We start from the raw sequence: 17,523 nt of genomic DNA, 5'->3' as shown, positions 1-17,523 counted from the left end.
CTTGAGTTAATTTTCAAATTCCATCAGAACACTCTTTGAAATCTTGAATTACTTCTTTTTTCTTTCAATACAGCTGTAAAACACCAATAAAATCACACGTCTATTATTGTGTTTATAACTGGATTGTTCCAAAGCTCTATTTTTATTGAGAATCGAATTAATTTCATATGAAAATTAATAAAATATTTTATTTGAGATGAATTCAACGATGAAAATTCATTCAGAGATGAAATTTCCACCCTTATATTTATAATATATTTGAAACAATACCACCACCATAATTATTATTCTTTCTACTATAATATCTACACTATTCAATCCATGTCTATATAGGCCTACAGGCTACGGTACCATACTCCCAAAGTTCTACCTATATGTTTAGATGATAGCTATTACATAATCCATGTCATTAGGAAACATACTAGATACTACACATTACAACTATTCTATATATATGTTAGCACAGGTACTTTAAATTGGAGCACAAATGTTTGGAAAAATCTCTCTTTATTCCTTAATATATCACTTACATTGACGTAATTATCAACAATCTTATCACACATACACAAACTTATATACCATTCGAACATATTTTCAACAATATATTTAAATACAGTGTTCATCATATCAGAAACAGTTAGGCTCCACATAGCTATGATTACGGCTTTAGTTCATATATTTCAATATTGTGAAATAAAGACGGACATTCAAAACGTATTTCAGTAATATTTTTCATGTATTAGTCATAGTTCATTCTATTAGTTAGTTGTTGCTGCCTAAATTTGTTATTTGTAATCCAATAAAACACAAAATCAGAACTTTTGAAACATAATTTGAAGATTCTACTCCAGAAATTAAAAATATTTTTCTCGTTGATTTCAAAAAATGCAAATTTTGATTTCCACACAATGTTGAACAGCACACTCAACAAACATTCACACATTTCATAATGTAGTTTATAATATTATTAATCCAATAACTCTACCAATTAATATTCTTCATTGCGTTCAGGCTAAGCACAATTTACAATAAACATAATATTAAAAACGCAGCAAGAAATAGATCACAAATTTCAACAGTGTGAGTCGTCACAATGATACTACACAAAAATTAATTACAATCTAAGACTAGTAAATTAAAGATTTTATAGAAAATATTGTTGACCCAATTTATAAAACAAATCTGTTATGATAGCATACTTCAAGCCTTTTCCTATTTATTCAGAATGTATTAAATAAATACAATACAATAGAATTTACTCAGAAAAAGATCAACAAATGATCATATTCTACCAGATATTGCATTCTTATTATTAAACAGATTTACTTACATTGCGAAGAAAATTGTATTTACAATAGAATATTTTTACTAAACTACTATTATTTTTACTTCAATTTATGCATTATTTTGTGTTACTTCAATTATATTAAGGCACAATCAAATAATAAACAATATTGTTAACAAATAGTGAATATTACAATAGTAGTATTTTTTTAATTGCTATATGTATGAGCTGTATTGCAAATAGGGTTTTATAGTAATATAGTATTGTGTTATTACGTAGAAAATTATTGCCAATGTTTTTGTATAATATATTTGATTGGAGACATCAAAGATTGATCAGAGATCAAATTTGATCGACGGTTATAATGCAACAACTGTACAAGAATTGAGAAAAATAGAAGAGATAAAATGGCGTGATGAATCACAAGAAAATAGTGCCAAAAAATATATGTATACATTCATTTTTAGTGTGATTTACAATCAATTGTAATAGGGACAATTTTAGGACCCTGAGCATAGACCATAAATAATGAAGTGTTAAATTTTTAGATTATCGAAATTTGTGTATTTCATCATAGATGTCATCTTGAAATAGAAACTGAATTACTTATAATTTCTCAACTTTTTCTCGTTCATCTTCTTCTTCATCATCACCATCTTCTTCTTCGTGTTCTTTTCTTCTTCTTCTTCTTCTTCTTCTTCTTCTTCTTCTTCTTCTTCTTCTTCTCTTCTTCTTCTTCTTCTTCTTCTTCTTCTTCTTCTTCTTCTTCTTCTTCTTCTCCTTCGTCTTCTTCTCTCTTCTCTTCTCTTCATACCTGTTACTGTTAACTACATTGATAATATAAAGGACTTTTATGAAAGGAATAATTATTAAATCAACAAAAGCTTTGATCTAAATAGTAATTGAAAAATATCTCAAACTTTATGTACTATTGTGAAGATGAAATCTTCAAATTTCATACTCATTTTATGTTCTATTATAATAACCAATTCAGAATTCAGAATAAAAATATGACGTTGTGCTGAATACTCAATACCTATTAAACAATATTATTATTAACTAAGTTATGCGTTCGAAAATAGGCTATATAATATCATCCTTTGTACAAATAGACTTTAAAATGCGTTTAAATGTTTCAGTTTTAACTGATTGACCAATAAAAATATACAATTTTCATTAATATTATCGTTTTCTACTATTTACACTCACTATTAATAGGTAGTTAAGAATCTATTAACAATTTCTTGATGATAATATAGCTAAGCCCTAGGGTTTCAATAACGTTGACCAACTGGCAGACTGTTTCTAAAGGGTATACGATATAAATTTAACTATTTATTCCTAAATAAAATTTAGAAGAGCGAAAAATTTACAAACAGTTCATAAATTATTAATTCTCGATATAACAGTCATACATTTATTGCAAGACGCATACAAAAATTAGAAGAGGTTTTTACATTCTTTGCATAGCCTAATTCCCAATTAGTTGGTGAGTAGATCTTCCAAATAATGGAATCACTCATAATATTCAATAAATTCCTTTAAAATATTGGAAGTGAATTCAATCAAGTGGGGGAAAAAAGGAAGTTTACGACTCTAAAAAATTGATTCGAGATTTTGCAGTAATTTTAAACACTAATTGAGAATAGTAAGGGAAGACTCTTATAGCCTGTGTCAGATAATAAAATAAATTATATGATATTGATTTCTTGAAAAATTTAAATTTTTACAGGGGAACTTTGCAAATTAAACCTAAAATTTATCAGTATACAATGATTTGATTGTAGTTTCTCATGAGCGCAGCTCAAGATAGATAATAAATGATCATTTCCTCTATTTCTTCGATACAAAACTACATTATTTATGAAAAATATGGAATATCTACGAGAACTTGGAGTAAACTTTGTTGTATCCTATAAAAATCAAATATTGTTTTGCTACTTTACAAGGTACCTTGTATCTAATAGAAGCAGAAACTCGAGAACATTTTTAACTTGCCTATAAATTCAATGAAAATCTCAGATTAGAATTTGTGAAATAAATTATGCGATTCAAGCATTCAACAGTCTCTTAACAAACTAACTAACACATATACCCTAACATAAAAAATTACTATATTATTTATATATTATACACACTTCTTAACATAATTTTCGCATTCAGTTCGTACATTTTATACGCGTTTTATTAAAATTATAATTTTTATTGCAGTTCTAAGGTAAGGTTAGGTAAGTGAGAAGCTCTCATACATTCTGAGACCAATTATAGCGGTTCAAATTATTATTAAATTGTGACTGTTCATTTCACACTAAAAACTAACGCATAATGGAAAATATTCTTAAAAAATCAGTCATACACTCTTCAGGGAAAGTCTAAATGACTAATAAATGGCACAATTTCAATATTATTTTATGCAAAAACACACATTTCTGCAAAAGTTCCGGATTTAAAAAAAATCTTACATTTTTTTTCAAAAATTGATTTTTAAAATCAGCTTTGTAGATCAAGTTTTGGTTCATATGACGTGTTGAAATTTATCATTAACAGTTTTTTGATTAAAAAGATTTTTGAAGAGTATAGTCATAGCAATAGCAATGTAGAGTTTTCAGAAACGATAAAACTGACAAATAAATTGCCAATTATTTTTCAAATAACTTTTAAGAAATGAAATTTTCTCAAAAAAGGACCTATTAATAGAATAATATGGAAGCATACATAATATGGTATAGAACCTGAGTTCAATATTGATACAAGAATTTTTTCAACAAGTAGCTTCAACAACTCTATAACCTTCAGAAACATTCCAAACATTTTTAAACAATACATTTTTCAAAACCTGTCAGAAAATTCTGTCTGTCCACCGCCTCTACACACAATTTCCCCCCAAAAAAATTTACAAAAACCTAAAAATGGCAGTTAATTGTTAGAAAAGTTAATTTTTAAACCAATTTATCACAGCCAAAAAGCTTCAATTGCAGTAACAATAGATATGTAAATATTTTTGCAATAATTCACAATCATACTTTTACACAATCATACACAAAAAGTTTTCGCAATTTTTTTCATAAATTAGGTCAATTTCATAGATCGTAGAACTAAAATGAATGAGAATTTAGATTTATGGTACTAAATAGCCGAAAAGAAATATTTACATTAGCTAATACTCATGACACTTGGAGAAGCAGTAATTAGTAGAAATAATTTTTTTTTTCAAGTTTGAAATTTGAGATCAAATTTTGATATTTTTGATTTCGCTTCAAGGATTCTAAAGCTGCGTTTACACCTTATAGATTGTATAAGATTGAACATAGCTTATCATACACATGATGAACATATGTGTTTGTCAAGTTCCGTTCAATCTTATAGAATCTATAAGGATTAACATTTTGTTAATAACTTTGGTGTTAGCGCAGCTCTAAGTGAGTTAAGGTTAGGTTAGGTTAGGTTAGGTTGGTTAGGTTAGTGATCCAAGATTACTAAACTGGCCGTTAATGGTTAGATCGTTACAATGCAATACATCTAACTTTATACTTGCTATTATAACGAAATGTTATCCCTTTCAATTTCAGAGAGTCATAATTCCAAAAGAAACATTGATTGATTTGAAAAATGTTACTGATTATAGCTGTGTCATGAATATCAGTTTCAAGTCCCACGAGAATAAAAACCCTACAAATTTAGTTTTAGACAATTATTAGAAGACTAACAAAATAAAAATACACCTTCAATATCAGTATCGACACAGACAGAATAATCCAACAGTTTGTTTTACAATACATTCCCAAATAATTTTATAATAATAATTTGAGACGTTCCTTCAATTGCATAAATTACAACAATTTTACAATGCACACAGCCAATACTATCGTTGCAGTTAATGAGAATCTATTCACTGTTTTTGTGATGATAAATAAAAAAATGTCATCAGTTGAAACAGAAACTTAAAAATCTGAGCTCATTCAAATAAAAAACATTTCATTTCAAATTTATCCATGAAGTAGAATAAAATCAAAGTAAGTTCTCACTTTCTTGTAAAAATAGCAAAGAAATAATAAAGTTAATAAAAAAAGTTTCTTTCCCGACTTTTTTTCAAAATTGACAGAAATTCGAAATAACAAGTGAATAGATTCCCAATAACATTCGACGATACACAATTCTTAGCATGTTCCGAGCTACTTACACATAAAATAAATAAATTTGGAAAGATCTAATACATAAATTAGTATATTAATTATTACTCTTCTGTTTACGTTGTATAATTTCAACATTATTGCCATAATTTAACTACAGTTCACAATCGGGGGTGGTTTCAGGGATACAGGGTTATTCGTAGAGGGTGTACTACAACATAGATTCTCAACCCTTACAAACTGAATTTCCAATTTCCAACTCAACAAAACTACTAATAACATATAGAAAAAATACAGTATCTACGTTCCCAAAATATTTTACAAATACTAAACAAAATCTAACCCATAACTGAACAAATATGTGCCCTGTAGGTTGAGACTAATAGCTCCGCCAAATAAAGAATATTTTCATTTCATTGAGACTAGTTCATCATAGAATTACTTTTAGGTCATAAAGTAAAAATCAATTCAAAATCTTCAGTTTTTCAGTAAAAATGAACTAAATTTTAGTAGAGTGAAATCATAACCCTATTATGGACTTTTAAAATATTATCTAAATTTGGGAGAGAAATAGTACAAGGAGTATTCTTGATTTTTCTCTCTTGGTCAGTGCTTTCTTTTAAAAATAATAAATAAATAAAATAAATATGTATTTTTTTAAACTTTGTCCAACAGTAGACGATACATAAACTTATTTATTCGAACTGTAGTACTCTCGATTCTAATTGTGGATCTAAATACCAAAACTGCCCTCAAAGTAAACGATGGTTCAAACTCTGATTGGATTCCGGTAGGCCTACTCTTACTTCTAACTGTCGTTGGTATAGTGGATTCAAGCAAAGAGTGAAGAACACTATTATTTTTTCATCTTTGATTCAAGTTTCTGCTCTTGCAAACTTTACCTCAAGTTATGCAAGTTGTGCAAAATACATTCAATTCAAGTAAACTTGACTAATGTAAACACCCCTTCACAAACGCACAAACAAGAAGCTCATGTAGGGATCATCAATTCGCAATGGAAAAATGAAGTTAGGTTGTTGAACTTTACAAGCCTAAAACTGACAAATATGGCCTACTTTAAACCTTGCTATCTTCAAACCCCTGTCTAAACTCTAAACTCTAGTTTAGGGTATTATAACACACTAAACCAAAGTTTACCACCCTATACAAACATGGTCTACTTTAAACCGTGCCATCTTCAAACCTCTGTCTAAACTCTAAACTCTAGTTTAGTGTATTCAACACATTAAACCAGAGTTTACCACCCTCTACAAATATGGCTTATTTTAAACCGTGCCATCTTCAAACCTCTGTCTACAAATTCCGTCTAAACTCTAGTTTAGTGTATTTAACACTCTGGACCAAAGTTTACCACCCTCTACAAACATGGTCTTACTTTAAACCGTACCATCTTCAACCTCTGTCTACAAATTCCGTCTAAACTCTAGTTTAGTGTATTTAACACTCTGGACCAAAGTTTACCACCCTCTACAAACATGGTCTACTTTAAACCGTGCCATCTTCAACCTCTGTCTACAAATTCCGTCTAAACTCTAGTTTAGTGTATTTAACACACTAAACCAGAGTTTACACCCCCTGAAAACCCCCCGACTGGAACCAACCAAAAACCACCGATTTCAACTTACAGACAGTCGGCTCAATGCGCCATGTGATACATACTTGTGACGAATGCAACGGCGAGTGTGAGAGTGAGAGCGTGTTGCGTGTGAATGACACTGGATGCACTTCCCTTGCCCCCGCCAGGGGTCTGAGCCCCCCCTGGGCCTCCGTTCGAGTTGCCCCCTTCTTGGCCGGGGATCACATTTGTGTTCACGTCGATTCCATCTGTGATGTATGTCTTTTTCTTAGTACCTGCAAAAACACACAAATTAATATTGTTAGCAACCTATTACAAGGCAAACTGATGCATTATCCGCAATAGAATAACCTAGAATTTTCGAGCTCAAAATTTATGTGTTTTTATAGAATTGTAACCAACCCAGAAAGGGGGTAGAATTAAGAGATCCCTAAATTCTAAAGGGCGAGTCATGGGACTTTATTAAACAACAAACTTCAGCATTCTATTAAAATTGTAAAATTTTATTAAATGAATTAAACTGATTTAAATTTGGACAATAACAAAAATAATCTATATCGGTTCATTGCACATTCTAAAAATTCAAGATGACTGCATGTAAGATTTTGCTAACTGCTTTTTTGGATTCTAACTGTTCACGAAGGTAGCGTGGACTTTACTCATTTCTCAATTACAAATTTATGATACTAGGGACTCGGTCATTCAAGGGTTTTTAGCATGAGCTACAAAATATAATGGCACTAACAATCGATCAATTTATAAATTCATTACTATTAAGAAATTTTCACTACACTGATTACTCCCGGATATAACTTAAACAAACTAACTTACTAATAGCTACTACTTACTACTTATAACTTACTAATTTAAACAAACATTGACATATTCACTTCGAATAATTAATAAACTACTTCAACTTAACTTACGGCAAAAAATAATACATATTTTTATTAACAATCTTAAACAGCAAACAAATTCAACACACACGTTAATTTTGAGCCCTCGAGGGCCGAGGCTACCTCTGGATTTTAAATGTGAATTCGGCCGCGGCTTGATTGGAAGTGAACTATTCCACGCAAATTATGTTCCCCTTCCACCAACGAGACAACGGTCCACGTGGAGACGAGCATTATTCCGTGGGAAAGGAAAATAATGCAAGTTTGAAATATTCCCAAAATACTCGTGTATTTTCCATCGCTAACGGAAATACAGTTCCGTGAGAATACACCTCAACCCTGCATAAAATTGGAGTCTTCCCGGACGCAAGTTAGCAAAATCTTAATGTGAGAAAATTATTTTTAAACAGAAATAGTTATTTGTGCAACTAGTGCGCAAAGTGACAGTTTGCTGCACCGAAAGAAACGTTTAGGAATGGTTTCTTGAGTGCAGCAGAGGAACTTTGCGCACGTATTTCACATTAAGTTTTTTCTACAGTTACCATTGAATATGAAAAGTGGGTAATTATGGGTAAAATTGCCTGAAATGCATCAAATGTTTTTCTGTGTAATTTTATTATTGATAAAAACCTTAATTTATTGTCAAATTGAATAAAAATGTTGTCCTTGGTTATAATATATAATGTAATAATTAGCGCGTTGTGCTTCGTTGCACCTCTGCTCACTATAGCAGCCACAGCAGTCACTGTTACCAACTTCATTTTGATTTTGCTACACTGTTGCTCCATATAACCTACTAAGTATTTTGCGTTGCCATGTTGCAAATCTGGAGTGCAGAAAAATTTTTTCCCGCACTAGAGCGGAAAAGTGATTCTTTGCGTTCTGTAATCAGTGCAGCAATGGCCACTTTTCAACGTAACTGTAGGAAAAATAAATTTCTCACGATAAAAATTTACACACAAAATTCAGCTACAAGATCACTAAAGTCTCATTGTTGAAGTCCTAATTCTACACTTTTCGAATGAACCCATACTGAATTTATCTCTATGAAAACACAAACCCATAGTTTATTTATTTATTTCAATATTATCACCATCACAGAATTATTTTGTGAATTTGAAGTTTGTTTTATGTTTTTACGGAAGTTTTATTATTAATCTATCTAAATTTAAAATAGTTTGTTTTATTCTGATTTGTAAATTCAGATTGATGATTTAGTGTATAAATTGAAATGGACATAACCTACATAATATTTGGACAATTTAAGACAAAATTAGGAAATTGAAGAAGTTTTGGACAATAGCCTGTTTTTTCTTTACGGTATTGTTTACTCCCAAGTCAGAAGTAAATTTGTACAGAGTATATTCTTTATTGATTCATACAATCTAAGTACATCATCAAAATGATAGGGAGAGGAAAAATAAGGTAACCTTGTGCTATTCCTCTCCTAAATTTAGATAAGGTTACACATAGTCCGAAATAGGTAAAATTATAATTCTACATTGTTAAAAACGATCTGCAGACGTAGCAGAGCTAAAACAGGTTAGCACTATCTGCTTTGCTGAGTGATATACAAGGATAGCAACACCAATGTTAATCAAAAGTTATTAAGTATATTTAAGTTATTATGTAGAGCACAGGTATTAGGATGCTTTGCTTACTGTGTTCCTCGCCAGGAATATTCCCCGGATCCGGATCCCTGTGTCCATTCAGTGTCATCATCATCGTCATCATCCGGCTTCTGTCCACTTCCGCTGCCGTCCTCCTCATCCCGCAGATACGACTCGGCCACCAGGTTTTGGGCTTGGTTCAGTTGTCCCATTACAACCTAAGCACAAAAAAATCAATTTATTACAAGAAATATTTTTAAAAAATCAGATAACTATTGAAGACTAGCAGGTAACCCATGCTCCGCAAGGGACTAATTAAAAACTTGACAAACTGGAAACTTAACGCAATGAAATCTTGAAAAATTGAAAATAGGCCTATAACCATCCTCAGTTAATTACGAATCTATATGCAAAATTTCAAGTTAATCAGTTGAGTAGTTGAGACGTGATGATGCGTCAAACATAATTTTCCTATCCCGTACGTGTATAAGACAGCTAGCCGTCAGGCACGCTTCGCTCGCCGTATCCGTCTAGCCAGGGGGCTCCGCCCCCAGGACCCCCGACTGGATCGTCCAAGAATGAGATCAGCGGCCTCGATTCGCTCGCCAAAAACGCAGATTTTGGACGTATCTTTGGCGTTATTTCAAATTCCTTCTAACACAACATTATTACACCCTAGCTTAGCTTCTGTAATAAATTTGAACATTTTCTGTTCATTTGCTCTCGATAAAGCTGAGAAAATGCTAAAAAACGCTGGAAAAACGCAGATTTTGGGCGTATCTTTGGCGTTATTTCAAATTCCTTCTAACACAACATTATTACACCCTAGCTTAGCTTCTGTACTAAATTTGAACATTTTCTGTTCATTTGCTCTCGATAAAGCTGAGAAAATTCTAAAAAACGCAGATTTTGGGCGTATCTTTGGAATTTTTCCAAAACCGTTCTTAGTGCGCCTCTAAAGGGCCAACTGAACATACCTACCAAATTTGAACGTTTTTGGTCCGGTAGATTTTTAGTTCTGCGAGTGAGTGAGTCAGTGAGTCAGTCAGTGAGTGAGACCCATTTCGCTTTCATATATATATATATATATATATATATAATATATATATATATATATATATATATAATATATATATATATATATAGATTCTTTCCTTTATTATAATATAGATTTCACAGTCAAACATCTTCTGGTAGAGTGTAGAGTGTTAATGGAAAATATATTTTTTGAAAATATCATAAGGGAAAATTATATGAGAAGCGTTCATGTGCCAAATTTGGGAGTGCCTCAGATCTGCGAGATTTCAGATCAGCGAGTGCCTATTCCAGACAAACTGAAACAAGTGGGATGTTGGGACGTTCAGTTTGTACTACATTCTCACAACATCTAGTTTACGTTGCAGGATGATACAAAAGAGAGAAGATAGCATAAGTAGATATCCCATGTTCCAAATTTCACCGTCAATTCAAGCCGATTACTGTCGACTACTGTCTATTATCACTGTTTTGTTGGGAGTGTAAGAGTGTAAGAACGGTAATTATGAGAGACTACCAGCGTCACATAGCTTCACCAAAAATTAATACTAGAACTATCAGCTTGAGTAAAGGCTAAAAATAAACTTTCTACTGCTGCTATTTTTAAAAGTTTTTCGATTTTTATATCATCAAGCTATCAAAATGAAAAAGTTCTCACAGGAGAACATTTTTTCCGATCATTACTTTTTGAGATATGAGCGCCTAAAGTTTAAATTTTTTGGACAGAACATTTTAAATTCGGTATAATAATTAAATCCATGAGATTCAGAGGATAGATTCTTCATGGTATTGTTGATCTAGTAAAACAAAACTTTCCTGAAAATAAAATTTTTTGAGAAAGTTATTCAATTCACCAAAAATAACCCCAAAAAAGTTATTTTTGGTCATTTTAGGTAAACTGAATAAATTTCTCAAAAATTGTTATTTTAAGGTAATTTTTATTTTACTAGATCAACAATACCATTAAGAATCTATCCTCTGAATCTCATGGATTTAATTATTACCGAATTTAAAATGTTCTGTCCCAAAAATTTAAACTTTATGCGCTCATATCTCAAAAAGTAAATGATCGGAAAAAATGTTTTTTCGAGAAAACCTTTCCATTTTGATAGCTTGATTATATACAGATCGAAAAACTTTGAAAAATATCAGCAGTAGAAAGTTTGTTTTTAGCCTTTGCACAGCCTTAACAGTGAAATTTGAAACATAAACGCCCCATACCATGGGATATCTTCTTATGCTATCTTTTCTCTAAGATTTTAAACACCAGTATATGCAAACACTATTGTATTTGATCTCTAAACCACTCGTGAAATATTCAAGACACTTGCACGCTTGTGCCTTAAATTACATTTTCGTCACACTGCACAGAAAGCAGCTGTTTTCCAGTCCCTACGTAGATGTGAAAGACATTGTTTGCAGACGACTCTCGTCTGACGTCAGAACAGGTTTCTTTCCGGCCTAGGCCGGAAAGAGTACCCTTTCCAGCCGCTAACATGGAACTAAGAAAGGTGATCAAAAAACAGCTGATCAAAAAACTTTTCATTATTTGTGTTCATTATTCAATAATTAAAACATTTATAATAATATCATCTAATTGTCATTTGAAAGAATTAAAAAGTATAAAATCAACCTCCCACATAATTGAACATCATCTTTTAGGTTATTTAGACAAATCAGAATAAAAAATAAAAATACTTGGACAATTTCCTGATATTCAGATTACCTCAGATTTGCTAGAGCTATGACCTTCCACTTCTGCTTTCGGAAGTGCTTAGTAAACAATATTATTATTGTTTTTTCCTACAGTTACGTTGAAAAGTGGCTATTGCTGCACTGATTACAGAACGCAAAGAATCACTTTTCCGCTCTAGTGCGGGAAAAATTTTTCTGCACTCCAGATTTGCAACATGGCAACGCAAAATACTTAGTAGGTTATATGGAGCAACAGTGCAGCAAAATCAAAATGAAGTTGGTAACAGTGACTGCTGTGGCTGCTATAGTGAGCAGAGGTGCAACCAAGCACAACGCGCTAATTATTACATTATAATTATATTATAACCAAGGACAGCGACAGCACAGCCGCACCCACCCACAACACACACCACACAGCCGCCCCGCCATTCAAACACACATACATTATTCAGGCAATTTTACCCATAATTACCCACTTTTCATATTCAATGGTAACTGTAGGAAAAACTTAATGTGAAATACGTGCGCAAAGTTCCTCTGCTGCACTCAAGAAACCATTCCGCCCGAGCCGTAGGCGAGGCCGTAAACGTTTCTTTCGGTGCAGCAAACTGTCACTTTGCGCACTAGTTGCACAAATAACTATATATTTATTGTTTATTTTTGTGTGTGGCGAAAAATAGCGATCGCACCACGGGCAAAAATGTTTTTCCGGCTCTCAATCTTTTCTAACCGATCTTTTGAAAACCGATTTCGAGCCGGAAAAAATCTCATTTTCTGCTGTAGGTGCGAAATATACTATTAGCTCGTGCTTCTCAGACTATATACTCAAGCACGCTGCACACAAGGACATTAGTAGCGACTACTAGATGCTAAGGGAACGCGGAATTAGAAATATCCATAACAGAAATGTACACAGCATTTCCGATTCCGCGTTCCCGCAACAGCTAGTGTTGAATTCATGAATGAGAGACAGATTTCAAAGTGAACGAACCTGTCTGATATGCCTCAGTTTGTCGCTGAGCTGATGAATGATAGGATCTGGTTCACTTTCGGTCCACGCCAGTTCAGGGTTGTACTTCTGGGCGTCCACTCCAGGTCGAACAAGAGTTTTCGTGTATCTGAAATGAAAAAAATAATTGATAAACCATCAAACTTTGTTACATATTTAATTCATAAATTGATCACATAATTGAATATATGAAGATAGAAAGACATTGTTCACCCTTCGAAATTCAAAATTCATCAGTCATATCTCGAATACGTATTCTCTGAGTGTTAATCTTTGGTGAAAACAGAAATTTTAAACTTAACCTCACTTGGACTATTTATGTGCCAAAATCAAGGAATTGAAGAAGTTTTGGGCAATTGCCTGTTTCTCTTTCCAAATATCGTGTTTGTGACTGTTCTAATAAATGAATAAATAAAAAAATAAATAAATAAATAAATAAATAAATAAATAAATAAATAAATAAATAAATAAATAATAAATAAATAAATAAATAAATAAATAAATAAATAAATAAATAATAAATAAATAAATAAATAAATAATAAATACAATAACTTGATATGAATCTATAAAAATCAAAGAAAGTGAATGAAAATTGATGGAACATTAATACAACAAAAATCAGTAGATGACACAAGAGGAGAAATCAAAAATATTGATTAATTATATCCCTGGGTTATTCAGTATGATTTAAATTTTCAGATGCACAATTCTTCTTCATGTGGAAGAAGAATTTCCAAAAACCTTGTATATACGTCGACGCGCAATTCAAAAAGGAACATACCTGTCAAATTTCATGAAAATCTATAACCGCGTTTCGCCGTAAATGCGCAACATTTAAACAGAAATGCCAAACCGTCGACTTGAATCTTAGATTTTAGAAAACTAACTTGATTTGAATCTTAGAAGTTGAGAAAAATCTCCTCCTGATCCGCTTTAAAGTTAAATCACACTAATTTTTTATAGCAGATAGGCAACATAATCAACAAAAGTAACACAATATTGTATTGTCTGAGTTACATTTTCTCTTTTTCTTCTACTCTGTCTTCTTCTTCTCCTTCTTCTTCTTCATCATCTTCTTCTTCTTCTTCTTCTTCTTCTTCTTCTTCTTCTTCTTCTTCTCCTTCTTCTTCTTCTTCTTCTTCTTTCTCTCCTTCTTCATCCTCTCCTCCTTCAGCATCTTCATCTCCTTCTTCTTCTTCTTCTTCTTCTTCTTCTTCTCTTCTTCTTCTTCTTCTTCTCCTTCATCATCTTCATCTTCTTCTTCTCCTGCTTTCTTTTTCCCACTCCTACTGTGCAACTCTCAAATTTGTGTGTTTTTAATTAGTCGCCGAGCTCACTGAGATTGGAAACTGAAAATTGGCTGGGCTGGGCTGGTAGCAAAGCAATGCCATCATTTTGAATAAAATTAAAGATTATGCGACGGTGGAGAAGAGGCGGCGAGAAGAGCGATAAGCAAATGAAGAAGAAGAAGAAGAAGAAGAAGATGAAGAAGAAGAGAATGAACATGGGTATGGGGCTAGAGAACATGATAATGAGAAACAATAGAAATGAAAGTTGGCGAATGGGGTATGGAATATTGCGATGAGAGAAGGGGGTGGGGGGAAATGGAGACTGTTGAATATTAGGGGGATGATGATGAGGAGGAAGAGGAGGAGGAGGAGGAGGAGGAGTATGAGGAGGAAGAGGGAAGAAGTGGTGAGGATGTATTAATGAGAAAAGTCGAGAATAAGAGACATGGCATGTGGGATGAGGGTACACGAATATAGGCGAATGAGTATATTTTACATGGAAATGAGGGTTTGTGAGGAAGGATGAAAGATATTTATTACTTGTATAAACGAAGAGGAGTGTTGGTAGGAGGAGGAGGAGGGTTGGGAGGAGGAGGAGGAGGAGGAGGAGGAGGAGAAGGATGATGATTGGATTAGATTGGAGTTCTTTAGTCATGTACGAGTATGTTACAATATATACTGGCTAATACACCAATTTACATTGAATGACAGTTCAGCTAATTATTCAACGAATTTTACAAGTTTGAAAAAGTATTAATCAGAGGAGGAGGAGGTTGAGGAGGAGAAGAAGAGGAGGAGGAGGAGGAGGAGGAGGATTAGATTAGACTTCTTGTATGTTACAATATATACTGGCTTATACACCAATTTACATTGAATGACAGTTCAGCTAATTATTCAACGAATTTTACAAGTTTGAAAAAATTATTAATCAGAGGAGGAGGAGGTTGAGGAGGAGAAGAAGAGGAGGAGGAGGAGGAGGAGCAGGAGGAGGAGGAGGATGATTAGATTAGACTTCTTGTATGTACAATATATACTGGCTTATACACCAATTACATTGAATGACAGTTCAGCTAATTATTCAACGAATTTTACAAGTTTGAAAAAATTATTAATCAGAGGAGGAGGAGGTTGAGGAGGAGAAGAAGAGGAGGAGGAGGAGGAGGAGCAGGAGGAGGAGGAGGATGATTAGATTAGACTTCTTGTATGTTACAATATATACTGGCTTATACACCAATTTACATTGAATCACAGTCCAGCTAATTATTCAAAGAATCCAACAAAGTATGAGAAATAATTAATGAGAATGAAGATAGAATATAATTTGAATAACGATAATATAACACTGAGATGTAACTATTCTCGTCTATCATTCGACAAAGCAGATGGCGCCTTCTTTTTCTAGCTCTACAACGTGGTCTGATCGTACAAACAAAATATTTAATAAAATTAACACTTGACACAGCGATGTGGAATTTCTCCATATTAAGGTGAAATGAAAAGATATTGTCAATTCCACATAATTTATTTTGAGTGCCAAGTGCATCGAAACTAGTTTGCACTCAAATAAATTATGTGGAATTGACAATATCTTTTCGCCACACTGAACAGAAAGCAGCTGTTTTCCAGTCCCTACGTAGATCTGAAAGACCTTGTTTGCAGACGACGTCAGAAAAGGGTTTCTTTTCCGGGCTAGGCCAGAAAGTTGTCTCTTTCCAGCCGCTCATGGAAGTAGTTAATAAGTCATCCGCTAGATCGGGCGAGTGGCCACTTTCATCATCAGCTGAAGTAGCCATGATTTCAGTTCCAGTTTCGAATCAAACTAATTCGCTTCGAAACCAGTTTTATTCAATTATTTATTGTTGATTAGTGCATTCCGAATTTTCAAAAATGCTTGAAGATGACTGTGGTATTCCAAGTGAAATTTTAAAAGAATCTGAAATCCTGACTGAAAATCTTCTACCACTAAAATCAAGAGATAGGTACGATAGCTTAACAAGTATTCTTTATTTTGTATTCTTTATTTATTTTGTCAGCAATACCTGTAGTGTGGCGAAAAATATCGTTCGCACCACGGGCAAAAATGTTTTTCCAGCTCTCAATCTTTTCTAGTCCTCGGCCTACGGCCTCAGACTTGAAAACCGATTTCGAGCTGGAAAAATCTCATTTTCTGCTCTAGGTGCGAAATATACTATTTCATTCCACCTTAAAATATTTAATCTCGATTATGAACATTCATCATTTGATCATTGAAGAATATAGTCTCTTGATTAATACCAGAATATAATATTAGAATATTATATTTCTATTATCCTATATAATATTTAGAATATAATATTATCTAAAACAAGAATGTACAGTCAATATTACATCAGATATTACATTTGGTAGAGAGTTAGTGGGGAGGATATTTTTAATATTCTTTCCGAAGAATGGACATTGATATGTCCAAAGCTCCGCCAATTTATGTAGATGCATAACAATATGATTATTATCTATAGTTATTATATTACAAATTGCTTTTTCATATCATATACAGTTCAATAATTATTTTCTTAGTCTATATTATGTAAATTCATCTATAATTTTGCTGTATTGTAAGCTATTGTATATAAGTGTATAAGCCAGTATATATTGTAATCTACATAAATAAAGTCCTCAATCAATCAATCAATCAATCAGATATACCGGTATCAGCAATCCTCTATTGGCAGTGGCAAGGCAGAGAATCAGCAACACTGATTTCCTATCTTTCTCCACTGCCATAGTCACGTGGACCACCTCACTATAGCGACGACTTTCCTACCGATTTTATAAAAGACTTTCATTGATACTCTGAGGGTCAGTAGCACGTAGTCTACGTCGGTTAACGTTTAATCACGATTAAATGCTATACTTTAATCGAGATTAGCGCTAATCGATGCATTTTGGTTGCACAATGCAGAAATTTCAAGCGATAACTCCGATTAAACCAACCG

The 17,523-nt window shown here is 32.7% G+C and overlaps 1 protein-coding gene across 1 annotated transcript in view; it reads right to left on the bottom strand.

Annotated features, from left to right (window-relative positions):
• Positions 1–490: 490 nt before the first annotated feature.
• Positions 491–17,523, bottom strand: part of LOC111054675 (glypican-5-like) — a 203,932-nt gene continuing 186,899 nt past the window's right edge. The window contains exons 8-10 of the mRNA XM_039439616.1: positions 13,240–13,366; positions 9,570–9,736; positions 491–7,287 (exon numbers count right to left, since the gene is read on the bottom strand). Of these exons, the coding sequence (XP_039295550.1) occupies positions 7,281–7,287; positions 9,570–9,736; positions 13,240–13,366 (301 nt within the window). The 3' untranslated portion in view covers positions 491–7,280. The remainder of the gene's footprint in view (positions 7,288–9,569; positions 9,737–13,239; positions 13,367–17,523) is intronic.

This window comes from Nilaparvata lugens, chromosome 13 (assembly GCF_014356525.2).
Source record: "Nilaparvata lugens isolate BPH chromosome 13, ASM1435652v1, whole genome shotgun sequence".
NCBI lineage: Eukaryota > Metazoa > Arthropoda > Insecta > Hemiptera > Delphacidae > Nilaparvata > Nilaparvata lugens.
The sequence above is the reverse complement of the archived record's forward strand: the minus strand, read 5'-3'. Positions and strand labels throughout refer to the sequence as shown.